The sequence below is a fragment of the Rana temporaria genome, chromosome 10 (genome assembly GCF_905171775.1).
Source record: "Rana temporaria chromosome 10, aRanTem1.1, whole genome shotgun sequence".
Taxonomy (NCBI): Eukaryota; Metazoa; Chordata; class Amphibia; order Anura; family Ranidae; genus Rana; species Rana temporaria.
Genome location: NC_053498.1, coordinates 110,885,795 through 110,909,502, shown reverse-complemented (window position 1 = coordinate 110,909,502; position 23,708 = coordinate 110,885,795). Strand labels below are relative to the sequence as shown.

Genomic DNA, 23,708 nt, shown 5'->3' with positions numbered 1-23,708 from the left:
GGTTAATATACTAGATGTTTGGGAAAGATGGACAGGCAAAGTAGAATGTGGAGAGATAAATAAATAATATCGCTGCAAGATTAAACAGAAAATCTAAAAAGCTGTATTGGGTAAACCTAATAAATCTCATCCGTAGTCATTCTTTTATCCTCTCTATTATTTATTGCAGGATCTAAGATGTGTACAGTATATTACTGGAAAGAGCAAAGTGCAGCTAACTGAAATCAGATTGGTTGGGTTACTGCGCTCTAAATACCACTATATTGAATAAAATAGTATATATGCAACACCAGCTTTTTTTTAAAGCTTAGTTTTAAAGCCAAATTGTAATCTGAGAAAAGTGAGCAAGATCTACAAGGGTGTAGGAAAACATAGATTTCAGAAATCCTATGTTATTGATTTATTGTTCTCCAATGGTCACACTTCCTGAAGATGAGCACCGCTGCATTCCATGTAGTTTATGTCCAGCAGTCTAACACGTTCTCTGCATAGCTGCAACTACTGCTCTGCAATCAGCAGTACAGTACTCCCAACATTGTGAGGATTTTACCAATTATTTTGGACCCAATTTGTTCTCCGAATATTGATGTAAACCTCACCCACACCTTCTAAATGGGAGTACCTAACTTCACTACAACCCCATGATCAGTCTCTGTTTTATATTGGAAATAGAAGGCCCAGCATCCCTTTAGTTATATAAGCTCTTGACCTAAATTCCCTTTGCAGGGAATGTCTACAATTTAACCTCAAGCTACAGGACAGACCACTAGGGAAAAAGCAGTGAGCCAAGCACATTAGCACAGAAATTATTTAACAAAGTAGTGTTGCCATAGTTAAAAAAAAGAGTTAAATAATCATAGTCTGCCACATACTGAAATGAAAGAGGAATTCCTAAAAACATTCCCTTTTAGGCCCGGTTCACACTGATGCAAGTTCATAACGAATGTGATGGGTCAAAAACATTCTAAATTTGCATGTCATCCATAGTCATTGTTTTCAATGACAGTCGTTCACATACATGCGTTGCGATTCCTCTACGAATGCAATTTAAAAAAAAAAAGGGGTCTCTTACGAGTTTACAGTGTTGCAAATTTAGTCTCCATAGAAATCGATGTAAATCATTCTGAAATCGCATTGATGGTTCACATATGTGCAAATTCCACCACACTACAAAAAACAGGAAACAATATACAATATCTTGGGAAATTGTGTGACGTGTTCTTGTCTCCACCAATACTCCTGACTGGAGACAGTGCCCCTGGAGATGTAAATGTGATCTAACAGTGTGTCAATCCATTGCCCCCATCAAAACTGCCCCATCCTATTTGCCCCATCAAAAACTGGTTGCTATGGACTGGTTGCTATTGACGGTTTCTATGGACTGGTTACTATGGATGGTTGCTATATGCAGAGTATGCTAGTATGCAGAAGTTACGCAGAGCCAAAAAAAAACAGAGCCAAATCCCCTCAGCGTTGTGTGGGAGGAGCTAGAATTCACCTCACAGCTGTGTGAGGAGTTATTCACCTCAGTGTTTCCTAGGAAACCAATGTTTATATGCAGCCTCTAAGCACAGACCAGAGATTCTTGCCCTTTTTGAATACTTGTCCTTCTTCAAACGGTTGTATTTTAAAAACTACAAATCGTACAGCGATGAGAATCACAAGACCCAGACCTACGTTTTGATGCATAGTATAGTTGCCCTTCAAATTTTAGACTGTAATTTCAATGGAATGAAATTTCAATGGAAGTCAATGGATGGCGTGAGTTGCAAACAAACGGTCATATTGTGAAAACGATCAGGATGATGGCTGCAGTGGCAGCAAGGATAGCTGAACGTTTTGATATAAGATTTGTGTAGGTCGGCTTGAAAATGAGGGAGTGGTGGCAGTTTAGAAATCATGTCCTGATTATTTCACGAACGATTTCAGTATATTACTCGTCTATGTAGTGTAAAAACTGTGGGAGGAGTTACTGTTTAAAATTTGGCTATAATAATATATATGTGAGATAACCGTAAGTGCTCTTGCTATGCAAGAACACTTAATTATGATTCCATTGGCTAGAACATCAATCGCATCAATGTCCAACTCCTGAAATTCACAAAATAATGGTAAAAATCGCACCTCACTCAGGACAAAAAAAATGAACAAATTCACAGCGCAGCAGAGTGAACCAAGCCTAACTGTAGTTTATAAATTTGCAGTAACCTGAGGTGCTACCCTATTCACTAAATACTACTAAATGAATAAAACCAGAGAGACTTTTCTAAATGTAAATTCCACACCTGTGACGTTCTTCAATTATACATGGAAAATTCACAATAAAGACTATATTTATTTTGCAATTTAAATGCTAATGTTAATCTATTATGCACAAGAAAAGAAACACCAAAACATGAGCACAATATAAAGAAACACATCGTCCTCTGCTATTCAAGCGCTTGAAATGGAACAATAAAAATGTGATCCAGTCAGGTGCTCAGCGCTGCCCAGAACGCGGTGAGCCATTTACATCCTGATATCAGCGCTAAACATGCACTTTATTAACAAAACACAAGCTGTCAACATTCTACCGTTATTTCCTCCATATTCGAAAAGCAAACTCGTTTTCTCTCACACAATTACACTGTCTGAGTGGTGACATGCATTTTAAACTGCTTATAAAAATCATATGGTTATGTTTCAGAAAGGCCTTGGCAACCAGGCTGGAAATTCCGCCAGATCACTGCTCCTCATCCCTAGCTAAAATTCCTTACTGATCGGGCCTACTCAGCTGCTGTCTAATGTACAGCTGGCTATGATATTATTATTATCAGCAGATATTTATTTATAAATTGGGGAGTGCTGAGGTACTAAAAGGGTCAGCTGCACAGCTGGTGAGAAAATGGGCAGAGGAAACACTTCAAGATACTGGATATGCCAGCCAAATGGCTGGTTGTCATGGATCAGAGTAGACATACAGTGAGGGTCAGTTCTACAGCCGACAAACTCACAAAAATCAAATAAAACAAGGATAACAGTGCTGCATAACAGGTCTGCACAGTACACGGCTGCCTCCTGTGGGAGTGTAGGAGGTGAAATTATTACGCGGAGGATAGCTCAGATTTGATCTGCTTGACAGTCTATTTTATTTATCGATTTCCCTCCATCTTCTGCCCAGGCAGCCGTGAAGTGTGAGAATCCAGGAGAGGAATCTCTAAGATCATCATGTACAAATATGAAACGGTACCTGAAAAAATGTAATTTGATGTCAGAAAAACGCTAACTGGCCCATCGTATTCCCACTGTTCTATCAATTCTAAATGGTTGTTATGGAAAATAAAAATGTCTTTTGGTGTGTTATTTTCCACCGCACTGTTTGAAAAAAAAAATCTCTGCCACCGTGACTATTATTATGTATTTATTTTTATTCATTTATATAGTGCTGACATATTTCTCAGCTCTGTACTCTGAACTGTTGCCGCAGTTAGAGAGATGCATGTACAGAGCAAGTTTTAGCCAATTAACCTTTTTATCTGTATTTGGATTGTAGGAGAATTACATAAAAACTCCCAAGATCCACAGACAAAATTGATTCGGCTCCAAAGTCCCCCTCGACAAATTCTGCTGGCAAATGGGTATTCGTCAGAACCTGAATGTTTTATGTCATACAGAACATGCAGATACACAGCACTTCCATAAATGTTATAATTCCAGATGGTTTGGACAGTTCCCTCCAGATTTCCTCCACTGACACATTTCGCCCAACAAATGGGCCTAATCCTAGAGACGTGGTGTGTGGCTGCACATTCTTGTGAGATTAAAGCATAAGATTCCTGCGCTTGGACTTCCCCGGTATCTTTTGCCATAGGAATATATCATATGTTAAACATAGGGGATCCCAGCGTGGAAGAAGTGAGTATGCAAAATAAAAAGGGTAAGGTTAGGAGCATTAACTACTTCCCACCCGGCCACTGTACATATACGGCCGGGTGGGTGCTCTCTCCTGACTGGACATTCAGAAACGTCCCTCAGAAAAAGGGGGATCACACATGCCAGCGCGATTCCAATGTGCTTGTGTCACCCGGAAATGGCGCATCTCCGATTGGCAAGCGGGCTCTGTGAGTGGCCCTCCTGATCATATGATGGCCGTGTCCAATCACAGTCGTCATGTCATGTAAATAGAGAGCTGGTTTCTAGGCGATTGGCTCTCCTCACACAGAAGTTGTCGTGAGGAGAGCGGATCGCTGCAGCCGGCCGGTGATCGGTGAGTATGAGCTGTTTTTTTTACAGCTTTTTACACACTGATCACCAGCCTAGTGTCCACACACATGTAAACGCACCTGTCCCCCACATATGTAACAGTAAAATCACATGTCCCAATGATTCTTTGCACACATATGTCTGTGATCACCTGCGCACATCTGTACATGATCCTCTGCGTACATATGTCTGTGATCACACAAACCAATTATTATACACTTAAAAGGGATTTTTGTTTTACCAAAGACATGTAGCAGAATAAATTTTGGCTTAAATTTATGACAAATGCGATTTTTATTTATTTTTTTAAAAAAGAAAGAAAATTGTTTTTTTTTGCAAATTTATCACAAAAAAAAAAAAACGGAGTCATGAATAAATACCACTAAAAATAAAGTTTTATTTGTGCGAACAAAATGATAATTTAATTTGGGTACAGCATTGCATGGCCGCGCAACTGTCATTGAAAGTGCGAGAGCGCTGAAAATTGGTCTGGGAAGGATGGGGACAAAGGTGCCCTGTATTTATGTGGTTAAGGAAGGGCTTAAAGGGTCACTAAAGGAAAAAATGTTTTTGCCTAAAATTAATGTCTGCAAGGTAGACAGACAGAATAGTGTAATGATTATGTTAAAAAACAAGTAAATACCTATTAAATTCCTTCATTTATATCACCTCCGGCATTCTAGTTTCTGTTCTCTCATTCACTTCCTGGTTTGCATCGTTTGTTCATGTAAGAACTACATTTCTCAGTATGAATTGGGGCACGCCCAGTAATTCACACCTCCTTGAAGTCTCTAACATGTAGAGAGCGTCCTGCCACACAGATGTAGTTCCCAGGAGGGGGTGAGCACGTTACTGACCACCGCAGTAAAGCCTCCCGTCACGGTGGTCAGTAAAATCAGACAAGCAGGAAGTGAACAGAACAGAGAAGAAATAGAGCAACTTCTGAGCAAAAACGAACAATGAGGAAGTGAAAAGAGGAATGTCTGCAGGTAAAGGATGCTTATTATGAAAAAAAAAAATTTCCTTTACAACCCCTTTAAGGAAAAGCATCTTCCTCTGCACCAAAACTAACAGTGGCAAAAGCATATATATTACCCAGGACCCCGTAGTGAAAAGCCATAGACTCAACAATTCCCAATCACATGCTTGCCATAAATGTTCTCTATATTCCACTGATATTGCTGTGTGTGTATACAGGTAAATGCGTACACTTTAAAGATCTATACATACGAACGTTGGCCAACACCAGCACAGATACTCCTCAACTAAAAGTTTTTTTCTGTAACCTACAATGCAATTTACAGAGGATATATGGGACATGGGCAGTGGCAAGTAAAAATCCTCTACAGCTTGGATGTCACTATACACAATAAAAAACACTGGGGTGGGGTGGTGCGCTTGCGGGGATTTAGGAGATGCATTGTATGTTAAAAAAAGAATCATGAGATTGTTTGTCCCTTATCTCCACGTTGCCATCTTTTCCAAGCGGCAAATATAAACCTGCTGCAAAAAAATCAACTAAAAAAGGTAAAAAGAAGGAAAGAAAAAAAAAAAGTATGCTATGTGAGTGGGAATACAAACATATAGAGGGGGTTCTCAAATTTGACTGCAAAGGTGAAAATACACCTTAAACACAATATTTCATTATTTATTTTTACATTTACTTGGGTCAAGGGAACAAACGCCACTGTTTTTTTTCTAGTCAAGATGTTTTGTGTGCAGTAACATGAGGGTGAGCTTACCTTTCTCACATTGCCCTCCAGAGAAGCCTCGCTGGCACACACAATCGTAGTTCTCCTTTTTAGGGATGCACAGTCCTCCATTCTGACAGGGGTATGGTTTCTGGGTACATGGGTGGCCAAGGAATGTTGCGATTTCAATTGCATTGAGGATGTTCTCTTCTCTCAGTACTGGAAAGCCCTTGATGTTAAGCTGCAAAAAAAATAAATAATCTGTTTTATTTTCTCCTTTAGCCACTCCTAAGTGTGACATTACGCAATACTTTCAAACATTGTTTGCAATAATGTTGGGGACATATCAGATCCACATGGGGCTTCGCTAGAGGATAATAATAAGTACTTTTGGCCATCAGAAGTGACAATCTGGTCCACCTCTCTTCTGTATTGGACACCTTTTCTGCCATTGATTATGCACATTGCTGCAGGTTCTGACAGATGAACAGCTAGATATCTCTCTACCATTATGCTGAGGGAGACATCAGCCCACATATGGCCAGTATTGCTTCTACTTTTCCTTCATAATTAAAGTTGTATTAAACCCAAAAGCAAAAATGTAAGGTATTACAGCTTTAACAATCACATGTGGTGGCTGCATTTTTTTTTCTTTTTATTTAAAGACATGCAACAGATACAATAAAATGTGGACTCCACATAAATCACAATCAGGTGCTTGATTCGCATCCAATATACAACTAGATTCTTTTTGACATCTACTGAAAGGTAAAACAGTGAAAGTACAAACTTCTTCAGTATCTAAAATATAGTGTTCAAATATAGGGACCAACCCTGCATAGAAAGAAAGAAAAGTCCCCATGACCTCCAGGAGGAGCTACAGTAAAACCTTGGTTTGAGAGCGTTTTGCAAGACAAGCAAAATGTTTTAATAAATTTTGCCTTGATATATAAGCAATGTCTATATATTAGAGTAGCGTCATGTCATAACTGAGTATAAAATAGAAGAGAGAAGCCTCTAAATGTAGCAATATGGTTACATTTAATGAAGGTACAACATTTAGCAACTTTTTTGCTACACTTAGAGGCACCTCTCTTCTCTTTTACCCTGTAAAAAAAATGCTTTGATATACAAGTGCTTTGGATTACAAGCATGTTTCTGGAACAAATTATGCTTGAAAACCAAGGTTTTACAGTACAATGTTCCGGGGGGAAGCCAAGTGCAGAGGGTCCAGTCGAGAGCTGTACGTTCCAATTTTTATTTCAGTAAATATAAGAGGTAGGAGAAAGAGAGCAAAGAAAATAAAAAAAAGGAAGGAGGGAGAAGAAAGAAACAGAAACAAAAAGTGGGGGGTTAAGGAAACGAAGGGGAAAAGGGGAATCGCCCCTGGGAAGCTGGATTAATGGTCTCCAGTTGGGTAGTAAACGTCACAAGTGATTGGTATGGATTACACGTATCGGAGAAAGAGAAGCAGAAGAGATCCCAGTAAAACCATCTCTTCTTTATGTTCCTCAGATTTATTAGTTTGTTTTTTTAGTCTTTTCCCTCTGTTTTCACCTGGTGATCTGGCCGGCAAAACACCTCCTGTATTAGAGTGCCTACATTCTGGATCAGTAGTCTTCAAACTGCGGCCCTGTGCTTGCATTTATCTGGCTCTTGGGGCACTATTCCTCTTACTGATACAACACACTGTACTGCCATCTGACACCAACCGGGGTAGAGGAAGTGCGCATGTGCAGGTATGTGCGAGGACAGCTTTGATTCTAAGGTAAGTAATGCATAATGAGCTAGTATGCTAGTCATACTAGCTCATTATGGCTTTGTCTTGCAGGTGTTTTTATTTTTTTTTTCAAGGGTTTACAACCACTTTAACCACTGATCAGTTTATTCTGACAGCATGGGAGTCCTGCTGTTAGAATACAATGGCACAGCGAGGAGGATTCTTCCAGCCACCTCGCATGTATCAATGGGAGAATCCATTTTTTTTTTTGATCAGCCTGCTGACTGACTGACAAAAAAAAAGAAAAAAAAAAAAAAAGATCCATCTATGGGCAGTCTTAGGTCCCTTTCACACGGGCTATCCGATTAGGTTCGCCTGTCAGTTTTTCAGGTGGACCTGTTTGGACCCTCCAGTCTCCCATATGGAGCGGCGGATGTCAGCGGTGACATGTCCGCTGACATTCGCCGCTACTTGATCCGGTCTGCAAAATCCAGACTGATGGTGGTCCTATTTTCCATCTGTCTGGCGGATCGGATGAAACGTTATCACCCGATTTCCCCATAGGGAGTCCAACAGGTGGAGGCGGCCGTGTGAAAGGAGCCTTAGTCTGCACAGTGATTGGACTTTACTGTTCTTGTCTTACAATTCAAACCTATCAGTTTGTTCTCATGGCAAACACTGTATGTAGGTGGGTTCATTCTAGGTGGTGAATGATGTTATTAGACACTAGAAACAGAATCTACAAAGCTGCAATAGACACAGCAAGAATGTGAAATGACTGCAACATGATTTTGGTGCCTGTATGTATGTATAAGCCCTTATAATACTGATGTGAAAATGACCATGGACCAGCTTCTCTACTGCCATCACTTTACCTTCTGGATTGATCCTTGAAAGCTGGTGGATATTGCAGCAGCTCGAGCTAGTTTGCTGAAGTCTGGTGCTCCTCCAACATACAGCGACTCCTTCAGGTTCAGTGCGTTGTGCGGTGTCTGGGGGAAGAGACGAAGGACATTAAACAAAGAATAAAATGTGCAATGTTTACATATGATGGCACTTTGCTCACATATTTACGGATGTCCCACTAAGTATATTTCTAGGCAAAGCTTTAATTTCTCATTCCTGCAACTCTCTCACCCTCCTAAATATTGGTTGTCTGCCTCATTGCTAGAAATATACTGAACTACCTGTTATATAGTACCTTTAATTGTTCTGTATGAAAGGAAGTCAATAAAGCACAGTTCAATGTATTTATAATGTACACTCCATAAAAGAAACGCTTGAAGTTTCGTCCTTAAAGGCAATGCAAAAAGCAATCGGCTATGGGATTTAGTGCATCTCTAGCTCCCTCTGCTGGATTAGTTTAGATTGCGGTACTTGGGCTTACGTAGTTTTATTCAAATGTGCAAATGATGATTTTCTCCTACACTTCACCGATTCCGAAAGGGATGCGCAATCCCATTACAAACATTATCATCTTATCATTTAACAGATCCTATTTAAAGGCCATTGTTAAAAGCAACAATAAAGGAGAGCGACAGTCAAAGAAAAAAAAAAAGTACCTTGAAAACCTATTAATACACACACAATGGGGTTGATTTTCGAAAAATAAATCCACTTTGAACTACAAGTGCATGTGGAAGGGCAGTCGCTGTAAATCTGAGGGGGACATGCAAGGAAAATTTTTAAAAAAATGCATTTTTGCCTGTAAACGATTGGATGATAAAATCAGCAGAGCTTCCCCTCATTTTAGATCTTCCTTCAGATCTACAGTGACTGCACTTCCAAGTTCACTTGTAGTGCAAAGTGGATTTTTCCTTTAGTAAATCAACCCCAGTGTGTTGATCCACTTTCATGAGTGGCAGTAGTATTAGGCCTCATGCACACTGGCCTTTTTTTTCTACAGTCAATAAACTCCCCGTCATGTTATCCTGTGTGTCCATGCACATACAGTATATGTTGTTTTCAGCAGTTTTTGGCTGGGACATTTTTTGACTGTAAAAAAAACACAACTAGTGGGTTCTGAGAGGCAGTTTTCAGCTGTAAAAACGCTCTAACATCAAAAATTGCAGATAAACGCGACTCACCAGCGTTTTTAATCCATTGGAAAACTCACTGCAAAGCTACTGGCGTCTTTGATACGTTATTATAACGTCCAGTGTATGAGGCCTCATACTGAAAACTACACAGCAGTGTACAGATGCCAAAAGGGGGAATGGTGAGAGAACCACTGCAGTGTCATCACGACAAACTCGTGTCCAGAGCCGTAGATTGTAGTCTGAAGCGGTTTTCATTTTGTTATTCAGGACCAAAATTATATTGAATTTTATTTTTCATATGAACATCTATGTTACCTGTTAATTATATATATTTTTTTTACTTTGCCTGTAGTTCTCCTTTTACATTCTATAGAAACGACTACAAGCAGCTTTTTTATACCCCCATCTCCTCCCATTGATAAAAGATATACATTAATTAGTAGTCCATGCTTGTGGGAATGTCGATGGATGGCAACATTATTGGAAAATTCCTGCAGACAGATCTAGTCTCAGTATGGTGAAAGCAAGTGAAGCAGAAAAATACTTTGAAGGAAAGGAGAGAAATGGACACCAAGTCGGCATCTACTCTACTCTAATTGCCCATTCACACTGCAATATAGGTGTGCTATAGGTGCGTTTTTCATGTTTTCAATGATATGGTTCCCAACAATACATTATCGTTATCTCATTTTTACTGTTTAGCTGCAACTGTATGTTTGCACCCTGTGGTTTATCACATGTAGAAAGCAGGAGGTGGTCTCTATGACTAATACGTAGGTTTAAATGTATACAAATACCCCAATGAGTTACAATGCGGTGCAGGAAAAACGCACACTAAGAACACATCTGCATATACGTGTGAATGAGCCCTAAAGGTGATTAGTGGAATGGGTGGAACAATGCGCTCACATGATATATGGGATGAAATACATGTGCTTATCTTTACCTTACGGGATTTCTGAAATCCAGATAGTATGCAACAATAGCAGAGAGAGAGAAAAGGAGGAAAAGAGAGAGAAAACAAGTCATCAGTGATTGTAAAAAGCTTTAGCATGCAGGGTGGCAGACGTCATCCATCCACAATTCAAAGTTTTTCAGCAAGCTTTAGAACAGCGCCAGTCCCTACAGAGTGCTAGGCAGCAATTAAAGCATCAGTCCGTGTTAGTAGTGTAAGACAACTGCTTAACTCACACAAACAATACAGACGGCTTGCTCTTAATTGTATGGCATTAAGCCAAGTACTATTTGCTATTCGGATGTGTTCTCCTTCCTCTCTCTTAAGTGATTTTAAGTCAATTAAAATGCGTTTTTTTTTTTTTAATGTCTTTATTGGAAGTCTTCACTTTGTTTCCTACAGATCACTTTCACCCCAGTGAGGCGAGCGGCTGTGCTTGGTATGGACATAATGCACAATAAAATGAACAGCTCCCTGTCAATGGCTGTCAATAGGATAGAGATTTGTGGCCTTACACAAAGGAAGCAATGTGGCTTTGATGAAGTGTACAGCTTTTCCCTGTGATTAGGCTAGGAGAAAACGCCATTGATTATGTCTTTCTAACCGCTTTTCTACAAAATAGCCAAATCGTGGCTGAATCTTACAATTGCTTTGAATTCCTGTTTACTAGAACCATGGGAGAGCATGGCAGCAACACGTTTGATTACCATTTTTTACAGAGGCTTTGCTACTAGGAATGTTTATATTCGAAAAAAGACAAGCTGATTGAACAATCTCCTGCTGATTTACCAGCATCCATGAGGTGTGAGGGCCTACCTGATTAGATATATACATACTACGTAGGCGTTGGCAAATCTAAAGAAGATTACCAAAATTTTTATTGTATATAGCTTAATAGAAAACAATTACTACAAATTAAATGGGAGCAGTAGTTTTTTATTTTGTGACTCCCTGTGAGTGGTCTCGTTCTTCCTGGTGAATTGTAATGTATTCTACATCATAAGAGTGTACAGCAGGAGACTTCACGGCACAGGGGTGCAGCGCTTGGCACACACCCTGGTGCCAAGACTCGGTGCTGTCATATGTGCTGGGCATACCATAAAGTATAGTGCTATCAATAACTGACGTTGACCTTTTGAGAGCATCAGATGTAAAGGGTATCATAGGTGTTGTCCTAATTCTTCACAGGTTTACATTCTCTTATGAGTAACATAACTGCCCCAGAGCAAGTATGATGCCCAGACAACAAAGAAAATTACTGCACAACCCTTTTCCCTGGCAGGAAAACTGCCATGAGAGCTTTTGGCTGGGAATCCCGGCCATGTGTACGCTCCATCGCAGTTTTCCCAACAGGAAAACCGCCGGGATTCCAGGCGGGGAAAAAGAGAGAACATTTTTCCCGCCGGTTTTTAAGCCGGCAGTTTCCCTATGGGGAAAACCTGCGGTGAAGCATACACACACCCATTTTTCCCCGACCAAAGCTCTCATGGCAGTTTTCCTGTCGGGAAACCCGGCCGTGTGTAGGGGGGAAAAAGCTACCAAGCAGGTTTCCTCGGTTTTCCCGGCGGACTTTTTACCACCGGGAAAACCGATCGTGTGTAAAAGGCATTACATATTTTATCTCATTAGTATGAACCAGCATTAAAGTTTATGCCCATAGGCCTGCTTGCTTTTACATTCCCCAAAGCTGGTAGATACAGCTGATGGAGGCCACAAAGACTTTGATGGAGCAAAAAATGAATACAAAGCACACAATCATTTTTTTTATTTTTTTTGTACTTTAAAGCTTCTTTATAATTACCTTGCATATGTCCCGCTATGCAGAGTGGGGAATGTCTGCCATGAAGCTGTGACACAGGTGTCTTTTCTAATTTGTGCTTTTCACAAAAAAATTTAAACAAATCCCATGTCACGTAACTGTCAGTTGCTTTAAAAGGTGCGCCTGTTCTGTCATTTGTCTTCCATATATCACCCCAGAATCCCATGACACATCCAGACTGGTGTTTGATGTGTCTTGAAACAAGGCTGTGTAGAAGCTGCTGTTACATTATGTGTAAAATTAAGGGTATATGCCAGTCACTCATGAAAATGGGCTATTAAAAAAGGCACAAGACTCTCAGCTTGCATAGTGCTTCTGATTATGTCAGCAACACCGATTTTGTGCACTGGGTTGACTTCTGGCTGCGCAGAACTCTATAGCTGCAGGTAGCCACATCTACTTCAATTCTGTGTTCAGGCGTTTTCAAGCTGTAAAAAACAGCGTGTTTCTGAGGACCGGTGTTACAGCTGTAAAAATGTCTGATGCTGGTTAAATGCAGCTTAATGCTGGACACAGCCGCGTTAAGCATTTTTTTTTTTACATGAAAGCCCATTGATTTCAATAGAAGTCACACAACAAGTCGGATCATGATGATGTGACTTGCAGTGCGGCTTGTGCGCTGAGGAGCTTGAAGGGAAACCCTTGCCAAAATGAATAAATAAAATAAAAATGGCATGGGGTGGCCCCTCCCCCCAAAATCCATACCAGACCCTTATCCGAGCCCCCCCCCCTACCTGGACCATACCAGGCCACATGCTCTCAACATGGGGGGGTGGGTGCTTCGGGGTGGGGAGGTCTACGCCCCGCCCACCCCAAAGCACCTTGTCCCCATGTTGATGGGGACAAGGCCCTCTTCCTGACAACTGGTGGTTGTCGGGGTCTGTGGGGGGCTTATCAGAAGCTGGAAGCCCCCTTTACCAAGGAAGCCCCCAGATCCTGGCCCCCCACCCTATGTGAATAAGTATGGGGTACACCCAAACAAAAAAAGTGTCAAACTAAAAACAGTACACCTCTTGTCCTTCTGATTTCTTCTCCCTCCGGCGATGTCTTCATCCTCCTGTTGTTCTCCACTCTCTGCTGTCTTCTTTCTCTGCCTGTTCTCCTCTCTTTGCTGTCTTTTCCCTCTGTACTTCCTCTGATGTTCTCCCAACGCTCTCTCCCGCTTTATTGCATGTGTCATTACTTATATAGTGATAGAGCGGGGCCACCTGGTGACATCATTCAGAGGCCCTACCCCTTGTGGCTAGCCCCATGGCTATAATAGTAATGGCACACGGCGGACCCAGCATTACAGCAGGAGAGAGAATCCTGAGAACATCAGAGGAAGAACAAAGGGAGAAGATAGTGGAGACAGAAGAACCGGAGGATGAAGAACTCGCCGAGGGAGAAGAGATGTCAGAGCTGCTTTAATAAAATTACTTTGTCAAAAACCTGTGTACCATTTTTATTTCTGACACTTTTTTGGGGGTGAATGGGTAGGGGTATAATGTACTCCATACTCATTCACATAGGGTGGGGGGGGTGCGGGATCTGGGGGCTTCCAGATTCCGATAAGCCCCCCCTGCCGACAAACCCCCTTTCCTGACCTGCAGGGCTGCAGGCTCGGATAAGGGTCTGGTATGGATTTTGGGGGCGAGCTCCACACCAGTTTGTTTTTTTTCCATTTTGGTTACCTTTCTAGATCCTCAGTGCACAAGCCGCACTGCAAGTTGGATCATCATAATCCGACTTGTGGTGCGAATTGTATTCAAATCAATGATTCCCCATAGGGAACAACTGATTTTGGATAGAGGCAGAGAAAGGCTTCTAAAAGCTAGCATGGCTAAACATGAATAAACACTTATGAAAAAAGCTACTAAAAGCACATTTTTACAGCCACCTTTTTTTCTGGCTTTGCAGCTCGTTTTTTATAAATGCCCTGTGGTGCATGAGGCCTAACTCACCATGTGTAATGAAGAATGCCTAGAACTATTCCAATAATACATGCCTAGGATCAGTCAGAACCGAATTATGATCCTCCCTACAATGTTGTCTCCTGGAGAGAACTGATGGTAAGAGGCAGCATTCTCACCAAGTGTTCTCTGAAAGCCCTGCAAGAAGAGCTAGAGTGTGGGTGCATCGGGGGTGCCATTCATTAATAATCACATTGTGCATTCCCCATCAGATGGATGCACAGACACGCGGTACCGTGACTGAATGGGTGACTGGGTCCTATGACACAGATGATTTACAACAAACTTTATTTTGTTTTAGTTTTGGGTAAAGTGGAGAGGAATAAGAATGTCTGCCAGTTTTTATTGCTGGCTGTGCCCCCATTTAGGAGATTCCACCTCTGTATTTGTCCTGTTTACTATTATAATTAAATGTGAAAGTAAAAGAAAATCACATTTTGGGTTGTCCCTAGTAAAGTAATAGAGGGGAAATTTTCCAATGGGGACACTAGTTCTGGTGACTTGGGAGTCCCCAGAGAATTCCCAGGAATTTCCTCTCACTTCCTGTCTGACTATGGCAGAGGATGTGAAGGGAAATCTCTGCAATGGGATGTAGATGGTGAAAAATAATCTAACAGGGGTTATAATCCTCCTGTACCCTATCCAAAATGAAAAAAAAAAAAAAAGTTTTACTTGAACTCTCCAATATTTATCAAAAAACAAATAATGAATCCATCTGAGTGAATTGATCCTAATATCTCCCAGATTGCACTGGCTGTGCAATGCATACTTTTACTCATTGCCCAGAGTTGCTTCTCGAAGCTCCATTTGTTTTTGTCATATCGCCATACAACAGTTTGAAAAGAAAAAAAAAAAGAGCAAAGCAAACATGGAGCACGTACACGTTCCTGCAAGAAATAGGCTAAAAGAATCTACTTTACCATTTGAGAGAAAAATAAATATTTTGATTTATTCATCCTTTTTAAAATGTGAGGCACATAAAAGGGTAAAAGAAAATGTCCTAGTGAATAAGCAGAGGTCATTATATAAAAAAAAGAAAAGAGTTCTGAGAACATTGCATACCCTTATGTTCTCCCAGTACTGTAGGGCATCCAGTAATACAAAACATAACTCTGATTTCTTTTATCTTTTTTTCGTTGTTAGGAGACTGAATGTCCCTCAATGCTACTATTTCAACATAACAAGCCTAGAGTTGCCAAGCCATCCCTTTAATTACAGAAACACGAGTTTGGTGGCTAATTAGGGTTTTGTACACACAGGGCCCCTAACACAAGGCAGAGAACTGGGCTTGGCGGTCACTATGTAGAGTACATCGCAACTGGAGGAACAATGAGGAGCATGTCTTTCCCTAAGGCGTCAGAGATATTATAGGATGCTGAAGGAAGCAGAGCGTATTACTTATTTATCTCCTTCTGCAAACAAAAAGCATATGAAGAATGATGAAGACTTCTTCCTCATATTGGCACAAGCAAATAATATTGTTAATTCAGTTGTATGTATCCATTATTTTTTCCAAAGCACAGTACAGAGAACATGGACCAAAAAACAAATAACATTGATGTAGCTCAAATGCCCCACTCTGTTATCTCAGCTGACTGGCCACAATGTTTGCAGGTGCTGGTCATGTTGAATACTGGCTTGTCAGACAAATTGATAACTCCAACAAAATAGCACCTATCAACACACTGCTTTGGCATAAAGTGAGCTCAACTTAGTAAAAAATGGCTTCAGCTTGGTCTTCTACCTATGGGAGAACCCCCTCTAGCATGTTTTGCCCAATAAGGGCTTTAATTGTAGAGACAAATGTAACTGGAATAGCTTGAGTTACAACGCATCACAAGCCATAAAGAGCAAGCGTCCAGAAAGGCTGGTTATCCCTAATAGATCATTTGTGTTACAGTGCCACCTATCCAGGAAAGATTGAAAATACAGCCTAAGACAAACAATCCAACTTAAAATAAAAACGATCTACAAATTGCTGGGGACCAAAACATTTCTAAAAGAAAAACAAAAATCCTAGCATAAATAGGCACACCTTAGGCCATAGCCAAATTACTTATAAAGATCACCAAATGTAAGTGTATAACCAATATAAACATTCAATTTAATAGAATGATCACCGTCCCAACTGCATTAGAAACCGAACCAATCCAAATAGAAGACAAAATTACCATAAGGCAAAAACAAAAAAAAATATATATATATACAGCAGCTATATACATAACTAGATCCTATTCCATAAAAAATAATGTTTATAAATCAATAAGATACAATCAATAAAAAAATATATGTAAAATAAGTGTAAAAAATAAAAATAAGAGAAACTCAAATAGCCAGGAATAGTATTTTATCTGTAAATGTAACTATTTGGAAATAGTTATGCCGACCTGATGAAAGAAAATTACTTGGGCTGCATTTTCAATCTCCCCTAAATAGGTGGCGCTGCAACACAAATGTTCTATGAGGGATAACTGATCCTTCTGGACACTTGCTCTTAATGGCTTAAGATGCTTTAGAACTCAAGATTTCAGCTACATTTGCCTCTTAGATTAAGCCCTTATTGTGTGAAACATGTTATGGGGGTTCTCCCATGGGTAGGAGACCAAGGTGAAGCCATTTTTTTTGTACTAAGAGGAGCTCACTATATGCCAAGACAGTGTGCAGACAGGCACCATTTTGTCGTAGTCCTCAATGCGTCTGATGACAGAGCATATGGATCCATTTACATCAGCTCCTGCCCACCAGAGAGCTTGTATAGACCCACTATATGCCCAGTTTTGAAGAAAGTCTGTTAACTTTTAATTGGTTTTGGAAGAAACCTACGCCAACATGTGAAGAACATACAAACTCTATGCAGTTAGTATCTTGGGTAGGATTTTTAACCCAGTACTTGAGCAGTGCTTGGCAGAAATGCCAACCACTTGGTCACTATGTTGCTTCAGTAATCAATTCTACCTGCTGTACTGTAGTCTCGCAGTGCAGTCTACCATAATGCACAACAGATCTGCATGTGAATAAAGTATCATAAGACCTGGCTTAAGAGAAACCTTGTAAATATTAAGATCTTTGTTGCTGACCTTGTAAAAATTTTAGTAACCTGGTGCGTTTGAGGCACTAATGGCAACCAATTATGCAGATCAAACGTTTGGACAAATCTGTGTCTTTGTTCTGGGTCAAAGTCAGGGAACTTGCAATTCTGAGGAGGTCAGCAATGGTAGTCCCTGTATTTCTTTTAGTAAAGATTTCCTTTAAATTAAGTGAGACTTTGACATCCCTAAATTGACCAGGTTATGAAGGAGTCTAAAGCAACTGCCTGTTTAAAGCTCACTCAGGCTCTATCTTTTCTTATTTTCTTTAGGATTCGTTGGTGGCAGTCCTCCGAGTCGTACCCTCAAATGGAACTCAATGGAAAAAAATTAGAAAATCAGGAAGGTGCAAATATTATATCGAAAGGAACATTCATGTAACAAAGTGTTTCATCGTTCAGACTTACCGGTGACTCTCCTGTAACCTGTTCCTTGTTATTGATTCGCATCTGACCCTTTCGTCCATTACGCTCCAAAGTGACACTAACCCATGTGTTAAGGGGAATCTTTTCCTTGTTCCTGGTATAGACAAGTGCCCAGTTAGAATACTAGATGGTACATAAGCAAAGATACTTTAACTATACTGGAGATAGAAATTTTATTTTAAAAATGGTTTAAAAGGAAACTAGAAATAAAAATGAATGCAACGCAAATCCATACGTGCCATTCATCAAAGGGATTCTCAGTCTATAGAAACATGGTGCAGACATATTGCTTGAGTGTTTGGGGAAGAAATATGTATACAGTGGAACCTCGGTTTAAGAGTAACTTGGTTTGAGAGCATTTTGATTTGCAAGCAACTTTTTTTTTTAAAGTTCTGACTTGGTTTGCGAGTGTTGACTCGCAAGACAAGCATAATTCAAGCTAAATAGGCCTGCAGTACCTCATTTGGTCTGAGGTACGGGGGTGCAGGAGCCAAGCAGAGCCAAAACTAGGCCTAGAGTACCTCATTTGGCCTGAGGTACGGGGGCGCAGGAGCTGAACATTGGCCTGCAGTACCTCATTTGGCCTGAGGTACGGGGACGCAGAAGCCGAGCCAAAGTGTTCTCTGGCCTTTTTGGCACCCCCCACACCTGGCCGCATTTGGTATTGCATCCCATTGAAGTCAATGCGGAACAAATTATTTTCGGTTTCATTGACTTCAATGGGAAAACTCGCTTTGATATGCAAGTACTTTGGATTACGAGCATACTCCTGGAACAGATTATGCTCGTAATCCGAGGTTCAACTGTATTTGCACAGCAGCCTTTGCCAGGACCAACTGTCCTGTCAGTCACTTTTTGATCTTTGTATCATCTTATTATAGAAATGACCAGTTACACTTACCGGTAGCTGGATTTCTACGATGTCTTACAGGACGGCACGCTGAGAGTAGACTGGCCACCTGACAGGAAACACAATCAAAAAAAGAGGTTAAAAGGCCCCACCCTTCCCGTGTGCCTCAGTTTGTAGATAAGTAACCGCTATTAGAACACGGTCCTAGGACCTAACAAAAAATAACTCCGGATAGCAGTAAATAACAGGGAGGGAAGTAGGCCTGCCGTCCTGTAAGACATCGTAGAAATCCAGCTACCGGTAAGTGTAACTGGTCATTTCTCCCTCGTCTTCCAGGACGGCACGCTGAGAGAAAAACAAGCAATCTTCGGGCCTACCTTAGGGCGGGACCACCGTCTGTAGGACCTTCCTACCAAACATCAGATCTTGCGGTGACAGCAGTTCGACTCTGTAATGTCTGACGAACGTATTCTGGCTTGACCAGGTCGCCGCTTTACATATTTGTTCTATGGAAGCTCCTGCTCTTTCTGCCCAGGAGGCTGCCAGTGATCGGGTGGAATGGGCCTTGATAACAGGAACTGGCCTACCCGCTAAGGTGTAGGATAAAGAAATAGCCTGCCTGATCCATCTGGATATAGAAGCTTTCGTTGCCTGCTGACCCTTTTTCTGACCAGAAAAATTAACCAAAAGATGAGGGGAATTCCTAAACTCACTTACCCTCTCTAAATAAATCAAAAGACAACGTCTTACGTCCAAGCAATGAAAAGTAGCCTCCTTCTCATTCTTGGGATCTGCGCAAAACGAAGGGAGGACTACCTCCTGGGATCTGTGGAATTTAGTTGCCACTTTGGGCAGGTACAGAGGATCCTGACTCAGTACCACCCTGTCTTCAAAAACCCGAAGAAAGGGTTCCTTAATGGAAAAAGCATGCATGTCTTCAACTCTTTTGGCAGACGTGATAGCCAACAAAAAAGTAAATTTAAATGAAAGTAATTTAATTGGAATACTATCTATAGGTTCGAATGGTGCCTTAGATAGCTGATTCAAGACTAGGGAGAGGTCCCAAGGGGGAATTCTAGACACTTGTATAGGGGAAAGTCTGTCCCTAGCTGTCAGAAACCTCCTAATAAGAGGATCCCCAGAAAGGCTCCTGTCCAAAAAATAGGACAAGGCCGTAACTTGGACTCTCAAGGTCTTAGTGGCTAAGCCTAGGTCCACCCCATCCTGGAGGAAATCCAGGATGGCGGGGATGTCAGGGTAGGAGATCTGTTTCGCGGAGCACCAGCGCGAAAAGACCCCCCAAATTCTCGCATAGATGAGTCTGGTGACTTTCTTGCGACTAGCCAACAGGGTTCCTATCACCTTTTCCGAACCGCCTCTCTGCTGCAGGTTCCACCTCTCAAGAGCCATGCCGTCAGGCTGAAGAACTCTGGATTCGGATGAGAGACCGGCCCTTGCCGCAGAAGACCCGCCCGGAGAGGGAGAGGAAGCGGGGGAGCTAGAGCCCAATGTTTCAGGGTGGGGAACCAGGACCTCTTGGGCCACCAAGGTGCGATTAAAATCAGGTTGGTGTCTGAGGCGTTCAATTTTTGCAGAACCCTTGGGATGAGATTCAAGGGGGGAAAGGCGTAGGCCAACCGGAATCTCCAGGGCTGAGCCAACGCATCCACCCCCAGTGAACCCTGCTCTCGGGAGAGGGAAAAGAACCTGTTCACCTTTTTGTTCCCCTTGCACGCAAAGAGGTCTACTTCTGGGCGACCGAGCTGTTGGCAAATCCAGCTGAAGGTCTCCGGGCATAATTCCCATTCCCCCTGAAGGATGGGCTGGCGGCTCAGAAAATCGGCCTCCAGATTGAGGGTCCCTCTTATATGGACCGCTAGAAGAGAGGGCACCCTCTGTTCTACCCAACTTAGGATCCTCAGGGAGAGGGCTAGGAGAGAGTGTGACCTGGTGCCTCCTTGCCGGTTGAGAAAGGCGATCGTAGTCGCGTTGTCGGAGAGAACTAGGACCTCTCGGCCCTGAATTCTCTCCTCGAAGGCTTCCAGAGCCTCCCCAACCGCCAATAACTCCCGGTAGTTGGAAGAAGCCGCCTTTGCTGGGGATTCCAAGAACCCTGGGCTCGAAGTTCCTCCGTATGGGCTCCCCAACCCCAGCTGCTGGCATCTGTAGTGACTTTGATCGGGTTGACCTGACTCCACAGACGACCCTTTAAAAGGTTCTGGGGAAACAGCCACCACTGTAAGGTGTCTTTTACTGGAACCGGGATACTGACCCTGGTATCCAACGTCTCTTCCGTTCCCCCCCAAGATGAGAGAAGGAAGGCCTGCAGGGGCCTTGAGTGGAGTTGGGCCCAAGGAACTGCCGGGATGCACGAAGTCATCCGTCCCAACAACCTCATGATTTCTCTGAAAGAGGAATCTACAGCCGCTACTAGGGACCTGACCGCTGCCATAAGACCCTGTGCTTTGTCTTGGGTTAAGACAAGCTTCCTTTCTAGGGAGTCTATAAGAAAACCTAGGTACATCTTCCTTTGTTCTGGAAGGAGAGAAGACTTCTCCTTGTTCACGATCCAACCAAGGGATTCCAGGGTGGTTATGACAGTGGGCAGGTCCAAAAGGAGCGGATCCCGACTTAGGTTGAAGAGCAAAAGGTCGTCCAAGTAAGGGACGAGGGAGATCCCCTTTAAATGTAGAAAAGCCATCACCTCTGCCAGGACCTTCGTAAACACCCTCGGACTGGAAGCCAGTCCGAAGGGGAGGGCCGAGAACTGCCAGTGTTGAACTCCTTGGGCAGAGGTGAGGGCGAATCTGAGGAATTTCTGGTGATCCGGACAAATAGGGACGTGAAGGTAAGCATCCCTCAAGTCTATTGTCACCATGAACACGCCCTCTAACAAGAGGCCCCTGAGACTGTAAACATTCTCCATACGAAATTTTTTGTATTGAAGATGAACGTTCAGGGGTCTGAGATTGATGATCAATCTGAATTTCCCGGATGGTTTGGGAACGACAAAAATATGGGAGTATACTCCCTGGCCCTCTTGATTTGGAGGGACTGGGATTATGACTCCCTGTTCGGCCAGGCTGGCAACGTTCTGGGAAAGTCCAGCGGCTTTGCGAGGATCGCTTGGTAGATGTGTGAGGAGAAAAATAGGGGGAGGAAACTGGCGAAATTCTAGCCTGTAACCTTCCCTGATGATCTGAAGGACGTGAGGACTCCTGGTTATCTCCTCCCAAACGGGAAGGAACCTGGAGAGCCTGCCCCCTACCCTCTCGTCACTTGGGATCCTTTTCACCAGGCTTGGGGCTGGAAAAAAGGATCCCACACTTTGGTTTATCTTTTCCAAACCCCCAGCGCCTGCCGGGCTCCGATTTCTTCCCTGGAGGAGGGTTTTTCCTCTGGTTGGGACGAAAAAACTTCCCCCTATTTGCTCTAGGTCTGGAGGGAAACTTATTTCCTTTTTCAGAGGATCTCGCTAGGGCCTGATCTAATGCGGTGCCGAACAGGAGGGAACCTTCAAACGGAATCGCACACAAGCGTTTTTTTGACGCAAGGTCGCCCCTCCAAGTTTTCAACCAGACAGCTCTCCTAGAAGCATTGATAAGTGCTCCAGTCTTGGCTGAAGCGCGAACCGTCTCAATAGCTGCGTCTGCCAAATAGGCTACCGCACTGCCGATAACCTGGAGGGACTCTTGAGTTTCTCTAGACTTGGAAGAACTTGCTAGATGATCCAACAGCCTGGAAGTCCAAGCGGCAGTGTTCCTTGCGACGCATGCTGAAGCTAACGCAGGACCCAAAGCGGCTGCATTGGCTTCCCAGGCTCTACGGAGGGAGGTATCAGCACGCCTATCCATGGCATCCCTTAAACTCCCTGCATCCTCAAAAGAGAGGTCGGATTGTCTAGAGACCTGAGCTAAAGATGCGTCAAGACGGGGAACTTTGAAAAAGGTATCCTCCACCTCATCTTTAAAGGGGCAGCGGCGTTTCCAGGTTTTAAATTTGGGAAGTTTCTTTTCTGGCTCAGCCCATTCCCTCCGGATAATATCCTTGAGGGATTGATGCACTGTCAGTCTTAGACTGAGGCTTAATTAAACCCAAATACATCCTGTCCTGGGCTGAAACCTGCTCCGCTGGATGTTGGATCTGCTCAGAGGCGTAAATGGCTGCGAGAAGACCCTCCATATCATCCGCGGAAAATATATATTTTCCTGACCTGGCATCCTCGTCCTCTTCCTCCGCCTGGCTTTCCGCCAGGCCCTCGTCCTGAAGAGTAACCTCAGAATCCTCGGAGTCAGAGGAAGGGGCCTTCCTAGTTCGCTGGCGGGAACCCAGCCGCGCAGAAGTGGATCCCTCCTGGGACGAAGGACCAGGCACAGGGGGATCAGACTCCCTACTTTTCAAGGAGGATTTAAAATCTTTGAGAGTGGCAAGCATTTCCGACTGCACAGAAAGAAAATCCTTCATGATTTGCGAGGTCTCTTTCCCAGCTAGTTTAAGGATACACTTGGAGCAAAAGGGCTTGTTATAGTCTGTCGGGAGTTTATCATTACAATTCCCACATTTCTTAATTTTTTTAGGGGGCTTAGTAGATCTACTGGCTTCCCCCTGGGCAGAAGGGTCCTCTCCTAAAACATAACGTAAAATAGAAAGGCCCATTAGCAACACACTCTCACAGCTGAGGTTTTACAACAAGGGGGGGGGGGCAGTGTAGCCATTCCCCCCCCCCAACACAAGGAGGACTCACCCCGGGTGGACTCCTCAGCAGCCAGGTCTATCAGACGATCCTCCATGATGAGGGCGCCCGGCCCTTCTCTCTCCCCGGCTGCGTGTTGCTCTGCCTCTGCTGTGCTCTGCAGCGAAATGCGGCATCCGTCCGGTGGAGGCCGCCATCTTGGAGGGGCGGAGTGACGTCACGACGTCGTGCGCGTC

The 23,708-nt window shown here is 42.8% G+C and overlaps 1 protein-coding gene and 1 long non-coding RNA gene across 15 annotated transcripts in view; one reads left to right on the top strand and one right to left on the bottom strand.

Moving 5' to 3' along the window:
* Positions 1 to 23,708, bottom strand: part of AGRN (agrin) — a 578,793-nt gene that overhangs the window by 28,139 nt on the left and 526,946 nt on the right. For 10 of the 14 annotated variants that reach the window (XM_040325972.1, XM_040325976.1, XM_040325970.1 and 7 more), the window contains 4 exons: positions 17,912 to 18,023; positions 10,639 to 10,650; positions 8,529 to 8,645; positions 5,985 to 6,174 (listed from right to left, as the gene is read on the bottom strand). In XM_040325972.1, coding sequence (XP_040181906.1) covers positions 5,985 to 6,174; positions 8,529 to 8,645; positions 10,639 to 10,650; positions 17,912 to 18,023 — 431 coding nt within the window. The remainder of the gene's footprint in view (positions 1 to 5,984; positions 6,175 to 8,528; positions 8,646 to 10,638; positions 10,651 to 17,911; positions 18,024 to 23,708) is intronic. The other 4 variants (XM_040325974.1, XM_040325978.1, XM_040325980.1 and 1 more) reach the window with 1 other exon arrangement.
* Positions 9,820 to 11,594, top strand: LOC120915453. The gene is made up of 2 exons (XR_005743882.1): positions 9,820 to 10,323; positions 11,050 to 11,594. It is a non-coding gene; the product is annotated as an uncharacterized LOC120915453 (long non-coding RNA).